Source organism: Anomaloglossus baeobatrachus, chromosome 1 (genome assembly GCF_048569485.1).
Source record: "Anomaloglossus baeobatrachus isolate aAnoBae1 chromosome 1, aAnoBae1.hap1, whole genome shotgun sequence".
Classification (NCBI taxonomy): Eukaryota; Metazoa; Chordata; class Amphibia; order Anura; family Aromobatidae; genus Anomaloglossus; species Anomaloglossus baeobatrachus.
Window position 1 is genome coordinate 249,040,114 of NC_134353.1, and position 22,913 is coordinate 249,063,026.

Sequence of the window (22,913 nt, forward strand, 5' to 3'; positions counted from 1 at the left end):
TGTGTGAGAGTGAGTGTGATCTTATGTGTGTGTGTGTGTCTGTTCTTATGTGTGTGTGTGTGTCTGTTCTTATGTGTGTGTGTGTGTTCCGCCGCTGCAGGACCTTGATGCGCTCACCTCGGGGCGAGAGGCCATTCCATGTGGGGGGCGGAGCCTAGGTGAGCAGGCACTCTGTGTGGGGGGCGGAGCCGAGGCAAGTGGCCAATCCGTGCGGGGGGGAGGAGCCGAGGCGAGCGGCCAATCCGTGAGGCCGAGCGTCCAATCCGTGTGGGGGGGGCGGGGCCATGGCGAGCCCAGCGCCAATCCGCTGTTTGTCACCGTAAGGACACAATTTTGGAGCAAGACAGACAGACAGACAGACAGAATAAGGCAATTATATATATAGATTGATTGCAAAAATAGAAGCAGCACTTAACCTGTTGTGGTGCAAGGTCCTTCCAATCAGTCTCACCCGATTTCAATGGGCAGCAAAAAAAGTGAAGGCAGCACACAGCTTCAATCTTGAATGAAAAAGCCTATTTAATGGCCCATCAGCACGACATTTCAGTCACAAGTGACTTTTTTCAAGCAGTACAAATTATATATATATATATATATATATATATATATATATATATATATATATATTATATATATATATATATATACATATATATAAATAAAATGGTGTCTCTAAGCTTCCACAGTATTACAGCATGCAGCACACGTTTTTCTTTTAGATTCCATAAGATTGACTCCGTCATGTGCAGATCTACGATTTGAGTTTTCCCGTATTGAGCAAGTAACCAAAATTTGCCCTTAAGGAAATGCGCTCTTCTTGTCTCTAACATGATATAACTCAATTCTGCTTCAAAGAAAACCCACCATAGAGATAACACTTCCTTCCCATTTCTCGCTCTCGTATTCATTAACTGACTGTACTTCAGGAATGTGCCGTCCCTCACTGTCTGTCAGGCACATTCTCTCATCACCCATCTTGAGATTCACCTCCTGAGGTAACATTTCAGCAGCTCCTTTGGCAAATGGATGTACTGTGTATAGATTCTGAATTACTCACTTTAACTTCATGTGCATTTTGCTCTATGGCAGGTTGGTTTTCATTAGGTAACATTTTCACAAGCCATTGATTTTTCTTTATTAGCATTTTTTTTTCGAACAACGGTCACGGCAGAAACCTGATGACATGATGATTTAATGTGTTTTCCACCTACATAAGACATCTTATAAATTATGCAGTCCACTTTTTTGTTGGTACGTCTCATAAAACTTGATAAGGGAGTCGGGAATTCTTGGTGTCACAACGGTCAAAGCTTGATCGAAATGCTTTCCCGTAATGGAATTAGCATTTATGTCCTCTTGCAAAGCCAATAATGCAGCTTCTCGACAAACAGCAGTGATCTGCAAAAAATAAAGCCCATGGTACGTCATGTAATATATAAAATAATATATAAAGCATAGACTGAGGTTAGAGTATAAGCAAGAGGGTAAGTCATAGAAACTACTCCACTTTGGAATAAAGATCATACAAACATGGCAAGTTCATGTATTGTTTTAACATCAGTAACTGATTTCTGGCATGTGGACACCTAAATATACATTGTGCTTTCTATAACTGAGTTGTTGGTGTAACACCACCTCAATAGGATTCCCCAAGGGAGTTAAAGAGAATCTGTCAGCAGGTTTTTGCTATGTAATCTGAGAGCAAGAGAAAGGGGCAGAGAGTCGGATTCAGTTTACCGTAATGTGTTTTATCAACAGGCGATCATTAGTGCTGGACTAAGTGTCACACGCAAGGCAGTCAAACTAATCTGTGTAAACTCCCACCACTGATTGGCAGCTTGCTGACAATTACAGTGTGCACAGTAAGCTGCCAATCAGGTGTGGGGGGGATATACACAGCTCAACATTCTGATGACTACTACATCTTTAGCTGAGAAAACAGGGATTCAAAACTGCACCAAGTAATGCATCACTCGAATCAGACTCTTTAGGCCCCGTCACACTAAGCAACATCGCTAGCAACATCGCTGCTAACGAACAACTTTTGTGACGTTGCTAGCGATGTTGCTGTGTGTGACATCCAGCAACAACCTGGCCCCTGCTGTGAGGTCGTTGGTTGTTGCTGAATGTCCTGGGCCATTTTTTAGTTGTTGCTGTCCTGCTGTGAAGCACAGATCGCTGTGTGTGACAGCGAGACAGCAACAACTAAATGTGCAGGCAGCAGGAGCCGGCTTCTGCAGAGGCTGGTAACCAATGTAAACATCGGGTAACCAAGAAGCCCTGTCCTTGGTTACCCGATATTTACCTTCGATACCAGCCTCTCTCACTGCCTGTGCTGCCGGCTCCTGCTCTGTGCACATGTAGCTAGCTGCAGGACACATCGGGTTAATTAACCTGATGTGTCCTGCAGCTAGGAGAGCAAGGAGCCAGCGCTAAGCATTGTGCGCTGCTCCCTGCTCTGTGCACATGTAGCTGCAGCACACATCAGGTAATTAACCCGATGTGTGCTGTAACTAGGAGAGCAGGGAGCCAGCGCTAAGCATTGTGCGCTGCTCCCTGCTCTGTGCACATTTAGCTGCAGCATACATCGGGTAATTAACCCGATGTGTGCTGTACTAGGAGAGCAGGGAGCCAGCGTTCAGTGTGCGCTGCTCCCTGCTCTCTGCACGTGTAGCTCCGTGCAGTGGTAACCAAGGTAAATATCGGGTTGGTTACCGATATTTACCTTAGTTACCAAGCGCAGCATCTTCCACGCGGCGCTGGGGGCTGGGACACTGGTTGCTGGTGAGCTCACCAGCAACTCGTGTAGCCACGCTCCAGCGATCCCTGCCAGGTCAGGTTGCTGGTGGGATCGCTGGAGCGTCGCAGTGTGACAGCTCACCAGCAACCTCCTAGCAACTTACCAGCGATCCCTATCGTTGTTGCGATCGCTGGTAAGTTGCTTAGTGTGACGGTACCTTTAGTCCTTACATCATGCTGCTCTCAAATTCCACAGCAAAAACCTACTGACAGTTTTTCTTTAAGCAGTTCTAGTGAAAGTTCTTCATCAGCTTGATCACACAATACCTTCAGCAGTACCTACTCCAGGCTTCTGAACACTGTACAGATTAAACCCCATCACCAGAGGTCAATTGGGGAGTAAACGTAAAGTGAGTCTAAGGGTTTTAGTATAAATTAACTGCGGCAAATGAAAACAGACCAAGACGCTGTGGCTTAACCCAATCTTGAGACATATAATAACAGATGAAACATACCTGAGAATTTTGTAAGCCATATAACATTCATCATGTACACAAGGTACATTACAAGCTTATCAAACAATGGCAGACAACCTGGGCCCTATGTGGTTGAGCTTCCCAGTTTTACATTATCATCCGACAATCCCCCACATCGGTAAAGCAGTTTAGCCCATAACTTTGTGCAAAAGCATTATAGCTGAAATTTAACATGGACAAGAAAAAGGACCCAAGTATTAGTTCAAATACACCCAGTGCACCCTAGGAGAGTGTAGACATTTACAAAAGGGTCTGTATCACACCAACGTGGGCCATAACAGCTATATACTAGCGCAGTGGCTAGGGTTTGCTTCATCCCTCTGCTTTACAGATATAAAAAAACATTATTTGCATACACCCTTACACCAGGAATTCCCCGATGATGGAACAGGTCAAATCTTAGCACAAAGTCCCTTTTACACTACTCAGTTTGCAAATGTGAATTGTTGCAGGGAATAACAATGGGGAAAAAAAGTTTGACACCTCTCTGACTGGTCAAAATGGATTGTAGGATGGACAATACAGTGCTGATGAATAAAGTTCTTGTAAAGTTCCAGACAGAACAGGGTTAACTATTTGTAATGCCCAAACCCACCAGTTTCATCATTGGTATAAGTTGTTACACAGGTATATTAACGTTCAGTCTTGGCCAATATCCATAAACACATTGTAAATCAGTTTTCAGTGTCTCCAATACAAAATGGAGGAGTCTCGCTCACACTCTGCCTTGCATGATTGATGCCCTCTTTCAGACTACTGAAGGTAATACAGAAGATGCCATCTCTCCTTCGCATAGCGTGAACGATTCTCTATTTCTCACTCTACTTCACATGAAATTGAGGAAGGTGGCTCTCTCAGAATACCTGCGATAACCAGACGCTGACTGGTAGACGGTAAGCCATGTCAGGCATTGAATTAAAAGGGCGGGCGTTAGCATGCCCCCGTCCCTCCAGGTCCACCTATTTTGATGAGCTGGCTGGGACTAACGTGAACACCCAAAAGACAAAATATTTTTGTATGACTTCTCAAAGCATTTTATGCCAGAAAACTTGCATAAACACTTTGTTGTACTGGCCTCTTTGTGTCTGGGATGTGATTTGGTCATAATAGTTTACAATTTGCCACTTTATTCAACTCAACTGCACTTTTGTCGGGGGTTTACCACATATTTTATTTTAAAGTGTTTATTGGACCATTTTACAATACAAATTAAAGTAAGTGTGGTGAGGACCGAATTCCTCAAGAGATGAGCAACCATAACAGTATAAGTATCGACAGAGTCTGGTCTGGATATATATCAGAACAATGTAATAGTAATAACACAGCAACAGGAGACCTATAAAGAAGAAGCTTTAACGTGAGTATCCTACACAACCTACTGTCCGGTCACGAATCAGGGTACAGGGAATCGTCAGACAATAATAAAATATGAAGATAAAGATGAAGAAGAAGGTGAAAGAAAGGACAAAAAGGTAATGATTTCAGAGAAAATATTCTTCTGGTCCTCAGCTCCAGATTGGAGAACATCTGCCTCTTCGACCGCTTACTTTTTTAACAATCACGTATTTTCTCAATATTGGATCCCATATCTTTTCAAAGTAGCCTTATCTTGAAGGATAGAGAGCGTCTCATTAACCACAATTAATGACAGTTTTAATTTTTATCAGTAAACGTTATTGAAGGAGTCTTCCAAGCTCCTGCAATACTAATTCTGGCTGCAAGAAACACATATGAGATTATTGTCTGGGTGTGTTTTGGGTGATCAGATATAGGCGTATTGAGTAGTGCCTCTCAAGAAGATAAGGGAGACATGTTTGACTGTCTGCAACAGAGAGTAAAGCGACCCAGTACCAGGACCACCAAATATGTAGTAAGGAGACCTCTATGCCAAAAACAGCAGGGGAGAATCCCAGAAAAATCCTTGCCGGCCTCCGAGGTATCAAATACCAAGAGTAGTTTATATTTGCTTTCACGCATCCATCTACCTAGTGGACAACGTAAGTTTCATTAAATGAGTTTACCACATTGTTTAACCATTTCCCTCGTCTGTAATTTTTTAAAGCTTGTAGATTGGAGTCCATGTGATCGATTGCACGGTTTATGGACAGATTTAACAAAAATATAAATAATGTAAAAGGTTGGCAGAGATCAATCAATAAACCTTGCTTTCATGCACTGGGCACAATATCACATCAAAGAATAATCTATCACAGCAGTTAGGGGTACTTTGCACACTACGACATCGCAGGTGCGATGTCGGTGGGGTCATGTCGAAAGTGACGCACTTCCGGCGTCGCTCTCGACATCGTAGTGTGTAAAGCCTAGATGATACGATTAACGAGCGCAAAAGCGTCGTAATCGTATCATCGGTGTAGCGTTGGCGAAAACCATAATTACCTTGCTGCGACGGTCCGATGTTGTTCCTCGTTCCTGCGGCAGCACACATCACTGTGTGTGAAGTCGCAGGAGCGAGGAACATCCCCTACACCCTTCACCGCAGCTCCTGTCGGCTATGCGGAAGGAAGGAGGTGGGCGGGATATTTATGTCCCGCTCATCTCCGCCCCTCCGCTTCTATTGGCCGCCTGCCGTGTGACGTCGCTATGATGCGACACGGTCCGCCCCCTTAATAAGGAGGCGGGTCGCCGGCCAGAGCGACGTTGTAGGGCAAGGTGAGTGCATGTGAAGCTCGCGTAGCGATAATTTTCGCTACGCCAGCTATCACCACATATCGCAGCTGCGACAGGGACTATCGCACTAGGCATCGCAGCATTGGCTTGCGATGTCGTAGTGTGCAAAGTACCCCTTATTCCCTATTTGAAACTACTTTTTACTTGATCAAAGGAACAATACTTTTTTAATTGATAGTTTAGCGTAAAATGTCAGGACTACCTCTCTTTGCTACTAAAGTCTCAATATCATCACACAGAAAGCACATTGCTCACAACATTTCTTGTTCTTCTACTACTCTCATTGTGGTTCTATTTGTAATTGTCCCATACTTTCTAAGGCCCCCTTCACACGTCCGTGAAACACGTGCGTGTTTGTTCTGTTTCCGTATATACCGGAGACACGGACAAACATGCACCAATGTTAATCTATGATTGTGGTCACACGTGCGTTATTTCATTATGTCCGTGTGCGCGTGTCCGTGATCCGTATGTGTTTGCGTTTTGCACGGATGCATGTCCGTTATCTGCACGGAGCACGCACACGTGGACACAATGAAAGTCTATGGGTATGTGCACACACGTTAGTAAGCACGTATGCATCTACCTATTGTCCGTGTCCGTTTGGTGTTTTTATTTCTAGTGATGTCGGCCATTCTTTCTATTTCTGTGTATGTCGGTCAATCTCCCTGAGTCCGTCGGTCGGTCTCTCTGTCTGTCTGTCCCTCTCTCATAGTCTGTCGGTCAGTTTCCCCCCCTCTCTCATACTTACCGTTCCCCGATCACTGGGCACCTGTCACTCAGAGTGGGGGCGTGTCTCACTGCAACCAATCATAGGCGCCGGTGGGCGGGGAAAGCAGGGAATACGAGATTGTTTAATGAGCGGCCGGCTTTTTCAAAATAGTAAAAGTCGCCGCAGCAGTGTGAATGCCGTGCAGCGCCGCGCCGGTGATCGGGGATCGGTGAGTATGAGAGAGGGAGGGAAACTTCAGTCACTCGGGGGATTAGCGGTCACCGGTGAATCCTTCACAGGTGACCGCTAATCAGTACTCGACACAGACAGAGCCGCGGTATGAGGATGAAGTCGGGTGAAGTTCACCCGAGTTCATTCTCATCGCGCAACTCTGTCGGCTGTCAGCCGACATTTATAAACGACATTGTGCATCACACACACGGACATTCCACACGGACATTCCACGTACACATACACGTTCTTTCCACACGCACAGACGGACGTTCTACACACAAACACGGCTAGCATACGCAATTCACACAGATGCCACACGGACCATAAAAACGGACACAAAAACGGGACACGGACCCGAAAAACAGCCCGTAACACACGTGCGTGTTTTTCATGGACGTGTGAAGGGGGCCTAACTGTGAGAGACAAAGGACTGAGCAGTAGTGATGAGCGAACACTACCATGCTCCAGTGCTCCATACTCATTAAGAGCAGTTGGATGCTCGGATAGACTTGACTTGAGTACCCAAGCATAATGGAAGTCAATGTGGGACTCAAGCATTTTATGGGAAGATTTCTGCAGAAAAATGCTTGAGTCCCCTATTGACTTCCATTATATTTGGGTGATTGAGTCACGCTCATCCGCACATCCAACTGCTCTTAACGAGTGCGGAGCACCAGAGCATGGTGGTGCTCACTCATAATAACTGAGCAGCATTGGGAGGCAGTGTAATGTATAGCAATTACGTCTTGTAATGACTTCCAAGTAATGAAGACATATTGGCCATAGATGTTAAATATCTGAGTATGCAATTGCGAAAATGGGATAACAATTGCAGTAACCCATTTCACTTGTGAAAATGAATTTTAACTTTTAACATCATAAATATCTTGTCCTACCAATTACTAATATAACGAACTCACCTCTCCTGGCTCCAGCATCCAATCTTCCTACTAATGCCACAATGGCCCATGGGGGCTGTTAGAAATACTGCCAGCGAATACATGGTGTATCTGGCCACTCAAATGCAAAGCTTTAATATTTATGGTTATATAACTTACCCTTTATCGGTAAATGCCTTCCTTAGCACCATTAACTATATAACATGATAAAGTTTTTGGTGGTAATGTTGGTTCGATAAATAAGTGCAGGAAACTAAATTGATAAAGGCTTGTTTGATAGCTGTGAATGTTTTTTCCCCTCCAGCTCCCAGGCCTTTAGACAGCGGAAGCAGGCCAAGACTGGTGTCATTCTAAAGACATAAAGACACATCGCTGTTGAGAAAAGGGCTTGCGGGATGAAAAGGGATATTGTGGGTTTTCAGTACAGCAGAGAATACAGTGATTGGTATTCACAGTGCGACCATCTCTGTGAACCAAAGGACCAGCTGAACCCTATTTGTTTGGCCATTCAGCATATTTTTTCTATTTGTTCATTTGCTGTTGCCCTGCATATGCCGTGCTGATGGAAGCCAAAGCAGTTAAGTCGCATTTTAGGGGATTTAGCAGCATGTTTAGGAAGCTTTCACAAAAACATGCAAAGGCTTTAGGTGGCTTTGTCATCCAACAATATTACACTTAGTGCCATGCGGCTGGTTTTTACAGGACCAATGAAGCTAAAAATCTACACTGAATTCCTGACTGTGCAATGGAAATTCTATACCATTCAGGGCATTTTCCTCCCAATTCTTTCTCCATTCATTTCATGTTTTAGGGCTCTGAAAGATATGGTAAATATTCCGGTCTTACATGAACGCTCCACAACCCAGCTCTGTCTTGGCCTGTCACAATGATCTACTGGCGAGATCAGGTGATGACTATAGCAATTTGGGGTATAGTGAGATATGACACAATGGCTGGTAACCGTTTTCTTGTGTCTTGCAGAAGCTGGCGGGCTCTATAGTATAATATATAGTATAGTAGCTTTTACACTTTCATTTTCAAACATTTTTTACATTTATTTATGGATTCTGAAAGTAAGCAGTTTTGACCTCTTAAAAGCCGCTGACAACACTCACAATGTAAACCGCAAACCAGTTAAAGCATACTGATGTAAATAATCTTCTTAGGAGTGATACTGTGAAAAGACGATTCAGGTTACTTTAATAGCTGTAAAAATTGTACAAATTTTGTTGCCAATTTCTCAGAAATGCTGTGGATCTACTAGAAAATTTACCTTGGGGTAAAATCCACTATGAAAAGTAGGAAAAATGTACACGCTTTAGATGCCAAATTTGCCGTGTCGGTCACTTCATACTGTGGCTTTTCTCTGCAGCATTTGGATTTGATTACATCCACAATGCTGCTACTGAAACACACAGATTGTAGATGGAAATTCTGCTATGTATCACATCCATGTGAACATACTCCTAATCTGTCAGCTGCTGTGATGCTAAGTGTCCACTGGCCATTCCCAAGTAGTGGTCTCTCTGCATTATCGGACTTAAAGCCCTCTGCTCTGGTGGCCTCTTTTATGGGTGCCAGAGTTGTCATGTTTGAGCAAAGGAGAGAGACTATGGAGTGTGTTTAGGGACCCCAAAATACTACACTGGCATTGCTAAGTCAGACAGATTCATTTTTATTTTTCCACTTGTCCACTTGGTGTTCCCTAACAATGAGGAGTCACGGGTTTCTCAACTCCATTGCTATTGAGTGGCCAATCTAGTGGCCTCCTGGAAGGATGATTTGTCATGTTAGAGCAGAAGAGAGAGGAAAGGGCATGTTTTTAGGACACTAAACTGTTAGGGAACACCCAGCGGACACTCAGTATTGCAGTGTGTGACAGAGTATTCATTTCTTATTCTCAGTCAGGGTACTACTAAGGTTATCCATATAGTTATATTTACAATGGTTTCTTGTTCACCTATCTAGTCAGTAGTTTGACAGGGTCAAAACATTTACACAGTGTTATCTAATGATATTGTAATGTCAAATGAACTGAATGGACCTGTCAGTAGGGCAATGATAGACTGTGCAGGTATACACTCAATGGAGGAGAACAACACGTCTAGGAGGTATACCAGTGGAATTGCTTATGCTCCAGAACTGTTATTTCACGAAAGATTAGGACCTCTGTAGATCTTCATCTGCTGCTAAATTTTGGAACATGTTCTTCTAATAACTAAATGCACACAACATATGTCATACATTACATGGTCTGATTATCCTAGTTCTTGAATTAAATAAATAAATTGGCTCATCTATATATATAATTGCCTTATTCTGTCTGTCTGTCTTGCTCCAAAATGACGTCATTACAGTAACAACCGTCGCCATACCACGTGCGCTAAAGAGCCAGCGATCAACGGCTCAGCTAACTGAACAACCCGAACTATGGGCTGACAGGACGACGCCCGACACTTTTCCCCACACCCACACGGAGCCCCGACTCCGCGGTGAGTGCTGCACCCCCGTGAGCCCACACCGGCAACCCAGCCGACACATACCCACCGCTTGCCTCCGCCCCCGCACATATTACCTGATTCGGCTCCACCCCCCCTGCACTCCGCCCTCCGCATGTAAACACTGAACAAACACACACACACGAATAGTCACCTGTCCCCAGCCATGCAGTCCCCAGCACTGACGTCCTCAGCGCCATGGCCCCGCTCAGCTCCACCCCCCCCACACTCCGCCCCCCGCTCTCCCCCTCCCCCCCGCACTCCGCATGTATACACTGAACACACACACACCTGGATAGTCACCTGTCCCCAGCCATGCAGTCCCCGGAACGGACGTCCTCAGCGCCATGGGCCCGCTTCCCTCCAGCCCCCTGCACACATTACCCCGCAGGATGGGGGCACATGTCAGGATAATGGCTGCACCATGATGGGGGCACATACCATCATTGGGCCACATCACAGCATCAGCATATTTTTACTTAACTTTACACTGTTCATGGCCTTCTTTCATTACAAGCCATGGACATCATAAAACATTAGACTCATCTATTAAAACTGTTCCTTCTGTTGTTTGTCATTTTAAAACCAATAAACAATTATAAGAATACTAAATTATTATTATTCAATCTGCTAACCTACATACACATCTAGACTATCCGATACGTTACAATCGGGCCACCTTCTAGTCTATATATATAATTGCCTTATTCTGTCTGTCTGTCTGTCTGTCATGCTCCGAAATTGTGTCCTTACGGTGACACAAAGCTGATTGGCCGCTGGGCTCGCCATGGCCCCGCCCCCCCACACGGATTGGCCTCTCGCCCCGGCTCTCTGCAGGCCCCGCCCCCCTCACGCAATGCACGCTCGCTGTGGCCCAACTGACACGGGGCTCCGATTCCCAGGTGAGTACACACACATCAGATCACACTCACTCTCACACACACCTCACACATCACATCCACACACTCACAACATGCTGGGATATCGCTTGCTTCTACACCGGCTCCGTCAGGATCCCGGCAGCGCCACACATAACCTTACGATGCTGGGATCTTAACGGAGGCCGTGAAAGCTGGTAACCATACACATCGGGTAACTAAGGTCCCTTAGTTACCCGATGTGTATCATAGTTACCAGTGTACACCGGCTCCCACTCACTCTCACACACACCTCACACACACATCACATCGCATCCACACATCAAGGTCCTGCAGCTGCGGAAAATACATAACATAACAGCACACACATAACAGCACACACATAACAGCACACACATAACAGCACACACATAACAGCACACACATAACAGCACACACATACACACACACAAATCAGATCACACTCACTCACACACACACATCACATCGCATCCAAATACTCACAACATCCTGGGATATCGCTTGCTTCTCGGCGGCGATACTGTGTTGTGAGCTTCCAGGACCTGACGGAGGATCACATGGCCAGAAGCATGTGATATCCCCGGATGTTGTGAGTATCAGCGCGTATGTGCGATATCGTCAGTGTCTGTGTGTGTGAGTGTATGCGATCGGGTGTGTGTGAGTGGATGCGATCGGTTGTGTGTGTGAGTGGATGCGATCGGTTGTGTGGGTGAGTGGATGCGATCGGGTGTGGGTGAGTGTCGGCAGAGGAGCACGGCGTGCTGGAGGAGGCTGGGAGCAGAGAGGCTGATCTTGGGGAAGGCTGGGAGGGGGAGGCTGATGCTGAGGGAGGCTGGAAGGAGAGAGGCTGAGCAAACGTGCTCCATCCGCCATACTGCGCACTCCCCATCGTGCTGCATCCCCCATGCTGCGCACTCCCAAACGTGGTCCATCCGCCATGCTGCGCACACCCAAACGTGGTCCATCCGCCATGCTGCGCACTCCCAAACGTGGTCCATCCGCCATGCTGCGCACTCCCAAACGTGCTCCATCCGCCATACTGCGCACTCCCAAACGTGCTCCATCCGCCATACTGCGCACTCCCCATCGTGCACCATCCGGCATGCTGCGCACTCCCAAGCGGATGGAGCATGATGGGGGGTGCGCAGCATGGCGGATGGAGCACGTTTGGGAGTGCGCAGCATGGCGGATGGAGCACGTTTGGGAGTGCGCAGCATGACGGATGGAGCACGTTTGGGAGTGCGCAGCATGACGGATGGAGCACGTTTGGGAGTGCGCAGCATGCCGGATGGTGCACGATGGGGAGTGCGCAGTATGGCGGATGGAGCACGTTTGGGAGTGCGCAGTATGGCGGATGGAGCACGTTTGGGAGTGCGCAGCATGGCGGATGGAGCACGTTTGGGAGTGCGCAGCATGGCGGATGGACCATGTTTGGGAGTGCGCAGCATGGCGGATGGAGCACGTTTGGGAGTGCGCAGCATGGCGGATGGAGCACGTTTGGGAGTGCGCAGCATGGCGGATGGAGCACGTTTGGGAGTGCGCAGCATGGCGGATGGAGCACGTTTGGGAGTGCGCAGCATGCCGGATGGTGCACGATGGGGAGTGCGCAGTATGGCGGATGGAGCACGTTTGGGAGTGCGCAGCATGGCGGATGGAGCACGTTTGGGAGTGCGCAGCATGGCGGATGGACCACGTTTGGGAGTGCGCAGCATGGCGGATGGACCACGTTTGGGAGTGCGCAGCATGGCGGATGGAGCACGTTTGGGAGTGCGCAGCATGGCGGGTGGAGCACGTTTGGGAGTGCGCAGCATGGCGGATGGAGCACGATAGGGGGTGCGCAGCATGGCGGATGGAGCACGTTTGGGAGTGCGCAGCATGGCGGATGGAGCACGATGGGGAGTGCGCAGCATGGCGGATGGAGCACGTTTGGGAGTGCGCAGCATGGGGGATGCAGCACGATGGGGAGTGCGCAGTATGGCGGATGGAGCACGTTTGGGAGTGCGCAGCATGGCGGATGGACCACGTTTGGGAGTGCGCAGCATGGCGGATGGAGCACGTTTGGGAGTGCGCAGCATGGGGGATGCAGCACGATGGGGGGTGCGCAGCATGGGGGATGGAGCACGATGGGAGGTGCACACCTCCCCCCAACACACACACACACGCGCACTGCACAACACACACACACTAGGAATCACAAACAACGCCCTACACAGACACCCACACACACAGACAACGCTGCACACACAAATATACGCACATACTGCACAACACACACATTGCTCAAAACATACCTCCCCCCAAAACACACCACACACACACAAACCGCACAACACACACACACACACAACGCTACAGACACACAGCGCTCCACAAACAACGCAACACACGAAACACACATACAACACCGCTCTCACCCCCCGCGACACTCAGAACATGTACAGCGCCCTACACAAACACTTGGTAACTACACACAACAACATCTATATATATATATATATAACAAAAATCATACATGAACTACACAATACGTAAATTCTAGAATACCCGATGCGTAGAATCGGGCCACCTTCTAGTATATAATAAGTCTGTGGGTACCTACACTGCTCTGTGACTATGAATGTACAAACTCACTGACTTATTATTGAGCCTATACACCACTCTTTGCATACAGCTCATGCAGGAGCTGCACACTTCAGCGCGGTGTTTTGACCGATCAGTGGGGTCTCAAGAACCAGATCCCCACCAATCTGCTTAATTATGTAGCTCCTGTGATATATAATACAGCCATGTATTACCACACCTTAGTTAATACCTTTAATACTTGTCATTCTTAACCAAGATCTGGAGTAACATGGCAGCCATGCAGCTCATCTGCCTTGGACACAATACCGCTAATAAACCAACCTGAATGCTAAGGAGTCTATAAGTTATAGAATGCAATACAAGATACTGTAAATATTGTATTAATGGTGACATACTGTAATAACAACTATTTCTATTATGAATGGTGACAGATGAGTCTCCTAAGGGGTACTTTGCACGCTGTGACATCGCTAGCCAATGCTTGCGATGCCGAGCGCGATAGTACCCGCCCCCGTCACACATGCGATATCTTGTGATTGCTGCCGTAGCGAACATTATCGCTACGGCATCTTCACACGCACTTACCTGCCCTGCGACATCGCTCTGGCCGGCGACCCGCCTCCTTCCTAAGGGGGCGGGTCGTGCGGCGTCATAGCGACGTCACACGGCAGGCGGCCAATAGAAGCGGAGGGGCGGAGATGAGCGGGACGTAAACATCCCGCCCACCTCCTTCCTTCTGCATAGCCGATGGACGCAGGTAGATGTTCCTCGCTCCTGCGGCTTCACACACAGCGATGTGTGCTGCCGCAGGAACGAGGAGCAACATCGTACTGACATTATGGAAATGACCGACACTACACAGATCGCCGATTTACGACGCTTTTGCGATCGTTTATCGGCGCATCTAGGCTTTACACGTTGCAACATCGTTACTAGCGCCGGATGTGCGTCACTTTCGATTTGACCCCGATGATATCGCAGTAGCGATGTCGCAATGTGCAAAGTACCCCTTAGTGATTGATTTTACCAGATATTATTGGAATCACAGGCCGCCCTTGCGTAAATATTAGTTTAGCTCATAAAATGGCTACCTCACCATATACAGGCAGTAGGCTTTCCATAAACAGGTGTTAATTACAAATCTAGCCACACGCCCGTGCTGGAGAGAGGGTGAACCAGGTAGCGTGCCTCCGACATCCTAGTATTACTGCATATTTTTAACTCACTCCAATCTTTCCATGTTGAAGCTTGTTGTTTGTAAAGAGCAGGCGGCCTGAAGTACAACGTGGATGAAAATGAGGTGAGGAGCCTGAAATTCCTTTGTGGTGATGAATATGAATGAAATACACAGGGATGTTTAGTGAGCCAGTCGTAAACACACTTTCCACCGATCACATACTTACAAATTTATACAAATACCTGGGAGACACTAGGCACAAGTTTTGTTTTATCTAAAAATGGCTGAGATTTTATCCTTTTGCCCAGACATACAAGAACTTGGCACAAGTGGTAGGTTTCCCTGTACACAGTGACAGAGATAAAAACTGGCGTCCAAACCTGATATACATGTGATGCATGTGCCTCTTTCTGCACTAGATTTACTCTAAGGTTCTACTCTACATCTATGACCTAAATGGTCACTGTATATAAGGTCTGCTGCCAGTAACCTGGACATTATACATCACATTGTCTCCTGTCTGCGGTCAATCTGCGATTTGCAATGTATACGTTATATAATGCATCTCACTTCTCTACCGTGATGACTCCACAGATACAATGAGTTAAACTAAGGAATCTCACACAGAGCAATGTTCTAAGTTCACATTCAACAGGTGGGGAGGATTCAGGCCAGAGGTTCCTGCCGCTGGTTCTAACTTGCCCGGAAGATTTGCTTCCTCCTATAACATAAACCATTTTCCAAAAAAGTACAAATTATAACAAATTTTATGTCTTTCTTAGAAAGGTATGCAAGAGAAAAAAAATGCTTTAAGAAAGCATCCGAGCACAGGAGAAGACTGAGTACAGCCAGGCGAAGAATAGTATAAGGAAAGAAGCAACGTCCTAATTCTGTCTGATGTTTCAAGACAGTACATCTGTGTAATGAGAACATGCCATACATGTAATGAAGGGGTATTTCCATCTCCAAGATCCTATCATAATATCTAGTACATGTAATAATAACATTAGTAAATACCTGTCGTATAGTTTTCCTGATATAGCCATGTCTCTTACCTCATGTGCAGGGCATTGCAGCTTAGGTATCCATGGTTCTGACTACTCACATAGTGACAGTTGCTCGTGGACATAACCATAGATACCTAAGCTGCAATGCCCTGCATATAAGGTAAGAGACAAGGCTATATCAGGAGAATTATACAATATTTCTACTTAGAAGTATTTGCTAATATTATTATTGCTACACCTACTACATATTGGGATAGGATCTTAGAGATACAGTGCTGGCCAAAAGTATTGGCACCCCTGCAATTCTGTCAGATAATACTCAGTTTCTTCCTGAAAATGATTGCAATCACAAATTCTTTGGTATTATTATCTTCATTTATTTTGCTTGCAATGAAATAACACAAAAGAGAATGAAACAAAAATCAAATCATTGATCATTTCACACAAAACTCCAAAAATGGGCCAGACAAAAGTATTGACACCCTTAGCCTAATACTTGGTTGCACAACCTTTAGCCAAAATAACTGCGAACAACCACTTCCGGTAACCATCAATGAGTTTCTTACAATGCTCTGCTGGAATTTTAGACCATTCTTCTTTGGCAAACTGCTCCAGGTCCCTGAGATTTGAAGGGGGCCTTCTCCAAACCGCCATTTTGAGATCTCTCCACAGGTGTTCTATGGGATTCAGGTCTGGACTCATTGCTGGCCACTTTAGTAGTCTCCAGTGCTTTTTCTCAAACCATTTTCTAGTGCTTTTTGAAGTGTGTTTTGGGTCATTGTCCTGCTGGAAGACCCATGACCTCTGAGGGAGACCCAGCTTTCTCACACTGGGCCCTACATTATGCTGCAAAATTTGTTGGTAGTCTTCAGACTTCATAATGCCATGCACACGGTCAAGCAGTCCAGTGCTAGAGGCAGCAAAGCAACCCCAAAACATCAGGGAACCTCCGCCATGTTTGACTGTAAGGACCGTGTTCTTTTCTTTGAATGCCTCTTTTTTTTTTCCTGTAAACTCTATGTTGATGGCTTTTCCCAAAAAGCTCTACTTTTCTCTCATCTGACCAGAGAACATTCTTCCAAAACGTTTTAGGCTTTCTCAGGTAAGTTTTGGCAAACTCCAGCCTGGCTTTCTTATGTCTCGGGGTAAGAAGTGAGGTCTTCCTGGGTATCCTACCATACAGTCCCTTTTCATTCAAACGGCAACGGATAGTACGGGTTGACACTGTTGTACCCTCGGACTGCAGGGCAGCTTGAACTTGTTTGGATGTTAGTCGAGGTTCTTTAGCATTGACATCTCTCGTCAATTTTTCTTTTCCTTCTAAGGAGGTTAGCCACAGTGCCATGGGCTTTAAACGTCTTGATGACACTGCGCACCGTAGACACAGGAACTTTCAGGTCTTTGGAGATGGACTTGTAGCCTTGAGATTGCTCATGCTTCGTCACAATTTGGATTCTCAAGTCCTCAGACAGTTCTTTGGTCTTCTTTCTTTTCTTCATGCTCAATGTGGTACACACAAGGACACAGGACAGAGGATGAGTCAACTTTAATCTATGTCAACTGGCTGAAAGTGTGATTTAGTTATTGCCAACACCTGTTAGGTGCCACAGGTAAGTTACAGGTGCTGTTAATTACACAAATTAGAGAAGCATCAAATGATTTTTCAAACAGTGCCAATACTTTTGTCCACCCACTTTTTTATGTTTGGTGTGGAATTATATTCAATTTGGCTTTATGACAAATTTTTTTATTTTTTTTCATTGAAGACAAATTAAATGAAGATAATAATACCAAAGAATTTGTGATTGCAATCATTTTCAAGAAGAAACTGAGTATTATCTGACAGAATTGCAGGGGTGCCAATACGTTTGGCCAGCACTGTAGGAATAACCCTCTAAGTTGTTAGACTTCAAATACAGAGGTGGCCTTCCTGTATATGAGCAGAATGTTGTACCCCTGTTAGGAATTTTTCCCTTTTTAAACAGTTATACGGTCATAAGTGTAACAATAACTTACTGTACCCTGATATAAATTCTGTAACAGCACCTCCTAAGTTTAGATTAAATTTATAGTGCTGATACGGTATAATGTGCAGGTACAACTTCTGCAACTGAAGATGCACACAGTTATGTCACAGAAGGAGAATAATGCACAATATGATATTAAACCTCGTTAAACTTAATAGTCATATTTCGGCAAAGGCATAAATTGATAATGATGTCACAGCACAAAGGTAATAACAAAAGCACAGGAATAATAGTTACTATGATATCAAATTATAGTAATCATAGTCATATACAGTGGGTACGGAAAGTATTCAGACCCCTTTAAATTTTTCATTCTTTGTTTCATTGCAGCCATTTGGTAAATTCAAAAAAGTTAAATTTTTTTCTCATTAATGTACACTCTGCACCCCATCTTGTCAGAAAAAAATAGAAATGTAAAAAGTTTTGCATATTTATTAAACAAGAAAAACTGAAATATCACATGGTCATAAGTATTCAGACCCATTGCTCAGTATTGAGTAGAAGCACCCTTTTGAGCTAGACTCCCTGACAGAGGTTCTGTCGCGGATCCATGTTATATAAATAAAAGCTTATAACCTGATTTTAAATTCATCCATTGGTTTTATAAATTACTCTTTTGAAAGCTGAAACACTCCCAAATTTGGTTTAGGTTATGAAAATAAAGTTGTTGCAAAGCTGATATATTTATCATTTAATGAACACAGAAAGGTCAGATTTTGGCAAGACAAAAGTTTTGTCGCCTTGTCATATAATGTACCCAATCCTAGTTTACATCCTCACCTGTGCTCACTATATGATCGGTTAATTAGTGGGTGTGTATAAAAAGAAACCCAGCACCCCAGACCTTCACTTGAACTGCAACTTGACCTCTGACAACATGCCAAAAATCCACTCTGTGACCAAAGCCTTTATTATCAAGAGGCTGAAGACCAGATCCACTGCAGAGGTGGCTGGCACCTTTAATGTGTCTCAGCGTCAAGTACAAAGATTTAAAAAAAAGATTTGAAGAGACTGGAGATGTTTTTGACAAGCCCAGGTCCGGTAGACCCCACAAGACAACTGCTCAGGAGGAACGTTTGTTGGTTAGAAAATCCAAATCCAGCCCCTCTTCCACTGCAGCAGAGCTCCAACAGGCCTGGTCACCTCATGTCCCTGTGTCAACTAGAACAGTTTGTAGGATACGGTCTCGAAATGGCCCCCATGGTCGAATATGTACCCAGAAGCCCCCACTAAACAAAAGGCAATTAAAAAAACGTGTGGCATTTGCCAAGTCCCACAGCCTGCTAAACAGATGGATGCTGGAAAAGTGGCAGAAGGTGGTTTTCTCTGATGAATCTTCAGTTGAATTACACCACAGCCACCGCAAATACTGCAGGAGATCTACTGGAGCCCGTATGGATCCAAAATACACCCAGAAAACAGGCAAGTTTGGTGGTGGAAAGATCATGGTCTGGGGTTACATTCAGTATGGGGGTGTGCGAAACATTTACAAGGTGGAAGGCAATATCAATAGCCTAAAATATCAAGTACATCAAGTATTAGCTACCTCTTACATTCCCAAACATAAAAGGGGTCAAATTCTGCAAGCAGGATGGTGCTCCATCTCATACATCCATCTCTACAACAAAGTTCCTCCTGGCAAAGAAGATCAAGGTGCTCAAGGACTGGCCAACCCAGTCACCAGACATGAACATCATTGAGCATGTTTGGGGTAGGATCAAAGAGGAAGCTTGGAAGAGAAAACCAAAGAATCTAGGTGAACTCTGGGAGGCATATAAGACTGCATTCTTTGCTATTCCTGATGACTTCATCAATAGATTGTATGAATCATTGTTGAACCGCATGGATGCAGTCCTTCAAGCTCATGGAAGTCACACAAAATATTAAATATGGTTCTAATAGCACCACAACTTCATTCACCAATGTTATGCAACATATCTTTGTATTAGAAGTTAATTATTTGTTTGAATTTCACATTACTTTCTGTGGGCGACAAAACTTTTGTCTTGCCAAAATCTGAACTTTGTGTTCATTAAATGATCAATATTTCAGCAACTTTATTTTTATAACCTAAACCAAATTTGGGAGGGTTTCAGCTTTCAAAAGAGTAATTTATGAAACCAATGGATGAATTTAAAGTCAGGTTATAAGCTTTTATTTACATAACATAGATAAGCGACAGAACTTCTGTCAGGGAGTGTAGTACAGATATGAGTCTTCTTGGGAATGATGCAACAATTTTTTCACACCTGGACTAGGGGATCCTCTGCCATTCTTCCTTGCAGATCCTCTCCAGTTCCATCAGGTTGGATGGTGAACGTTGGAGGAAAGCCATTTTCAGGTCTCTCTAGAGATGCTCAATTGGGTTTAGGTCAGGGCTCTGGCTGAGCCAGTCAAGAATGGTCACAGAGTTGTTCTGAAGCCACTCTTTTGTTATTTTAGCTGTGTGCTTAGGGTTATTCTCTTGTTGGAAGGTGAACCTTCGGCCAAGCTGAGGTCCAGAGCACTCTGGAAGAGGTTTTCTTCCAGGATATCCCTGCACTTGGCCGCATTCATCTTTCCTTCAATTTCAATCAGTCGTCGTCTCCTTGCAGGTGAAAAACACCCCCATACCATGATGCTGCCACCACCATGTTTCACTGTTGGGATTGTATTGGGCAGGTGATGAGCATTGCCTGATTTTCTTCACATATAACGCTTAGAATTATCACCAAAAAGTTCTATCTTTGCCTCATCATACCAGAGAATTTTATGTCTTATAGTCTGGGAGTCCTTCATGTGTTTTATTGCAAACTCTATGCGGGCTTTCATATATCTTGCACTGAGAAGAGGCTTTCGTCGGGCCACTCTGCCATAAAGGTCCGACTGGTGGACGTCTGCAGTGAAGGTTGACTTTGTGGAACTTTCTTCCATCTCCCTACTGCATCTCTGGAGCTCAGCTACAGTAATCTTAGGGTTCTCTTTTACATCTCTCACTGAGGCTCTTCTTCCACAATTGCTCAGTTTGGCTGGATGGCCAAGTCTAGGAAGAGTTCTGGTGGTCCCAAACGTATTCCATTTAAGGATTATGGAGGTCACTGTGCTCTTAGGAACCTTGAGTACTGCAGAAATTATTTTGTAACCCTGGCCAGATCTGTGCCTTGCCACAATTCTGTCTCTGAGCTCCTTGGGCAGTTCCTTTGATCTTATGTTGACCTTATGATGATTCTCATTTGGTCTGACATGCACTGTGAGCTGTGAGGTCTTATATAGACAGGTGTGTGCCTTTCCAAATCAAGTCCTATCAGTTTAATTAAACACAGCTGGACTCCAATGAAGGAGTAGAACCATCTCAAGGAGGACCACAAGAAAATGGACAGCATGTGACAAATATGAGTGACTGAGCAAAGGGTCTGAATACTTATGACCATGTGATATTCCAGTGTTTTTTTTTTTAAGAAATTTGCCAAAAATTCTACATTTCTATTTTTTTTCTGTCAAGATGGGGTGCAGAGTGTACATTAATTAGAACAAAATGAACTTTTTTGAATTTACCAAATGGCTGCAATGAAACAAAGAGTGAAAAATTTAAAGGGGTCTGGATACTAGTCATTATGATATCAAAGTGCAATAGTCATAGTAACATAAATTGTTTAACTATACCCTAATCATAATGCTCAAAGCAATGTCATGAAAAGGAACAAAGATAGTGATGTCATATTACATGCATAATAGACACTGTAAGGATATAGGAGGGGTTTATTGAACACAATGTCACAGTATAAGAATTATCCATGTAATAATACCACAGAACAGGAATGGTTCAAGATCAGGACCACATGGATAATATACAGTGCATCATAGTATGAGGATAATGCACAAGGCCATGTCACAGTATAGAGGTAATACTGTATATGCGGCATCACAATAATGGTACAATGAGACACTGATACAGTAATAATGAATGACAAAGGAATTCAGCTCACCCACTCCAAGTCTCCAGGCCCTCTCTCTGCAGCACGGACAATCGGCCGGGCAGCTGCAAGCATGTGAGATGAGATCCAGCGCAGGAAAGAAGGCACTCTTCAATATAAATTTCCATATGGTTTATTCCATGTGCACACGTATGAAGGTAGGTACAGACAGCCCTTGAGCAGGGGAAAAATGACTAGCGACGCGTTTCGACCGTATTACACGGTCTTAGTCATGACATGACTAAGACCGTGTAATACGGTCGAAACGAGTCGCTAGTCATTTTTCCCCTGCTCAGGGGCTGTCTGTACCTACCTTCATACGTGTGCACATGGAATAAACCATATGGAAATTTATATTGAAGAGTGCCTTCTTTCCTGCGCTGGATCTCATGTCAAATGATACAGTAATGTCTTATGAGGGAGATGGAGCATAAAGTCCCTCCCAAGCCCCAGAGCGCAAAGGCAAGATCATTTATATGGTTGAATAAACATAAAACCATTTATGATAGTCCTAGTTTGCAATGAATAAGCAAAATACAAAACTTGTTTAAAGACTAACCACTATTTTAATTTTTATTTCAAATAGATCAATAGGATACATAAAGTAAGCAGATCTGTATTATATTTTATCAGATAAATCAGCTTTTTTTTTCTTCTTGGACTGATCTGTTATTTTTCAATTCATAAGTTGAATTTGTTTTCCGTAGAAACAGATTTTCCCATCACTTAGATGGGAGATAACAGTTGGTGCTAGTAAAATTTTATGGAGTGGGGAGAAAGAAATGGCAGACACAGGCGTTCTCTTTAAAGGGAACCTGTCACTAGAATTTTCGTTATGAAACTAAAAGAATCCCCCTTCTACAGCTCCTGGGCTGCATTCTAGAAAGGTTCCTCTTCCTACTGGCCCCCCTTTCAGACCTAAATAAACACTTTATAAAATCTTACCTTTTGGTATGCTAAT

General features: G+C 44.6%; 1 protein-coding gene across 1 annotated transcript in view; it reads right to left on the bottom strand.

Moving 5' to 3' along the window:
- Positions 1 to 531: 531 nt before the first annotated feature.
- AFG2A (AAA ATPase AFG2A) overlaps positions 532 to 22,913 on the bottom strand; it is a 603,999-nt gene continuing 581,617 nt past the window's right edge. Inside the window, exon 16 of the mRNA XM_075348829.1 lies at positions 532 to 1,398. Within this exon, the coding sequence (XP_075204944.1) occupies positions 1,222 to 1,398 (177 nt within the window). The 3' untranslated portion in view covers positions 532 to 1,221. The remainder of the gene's footprint in view (positions 1,399 to 22,913) is intronic.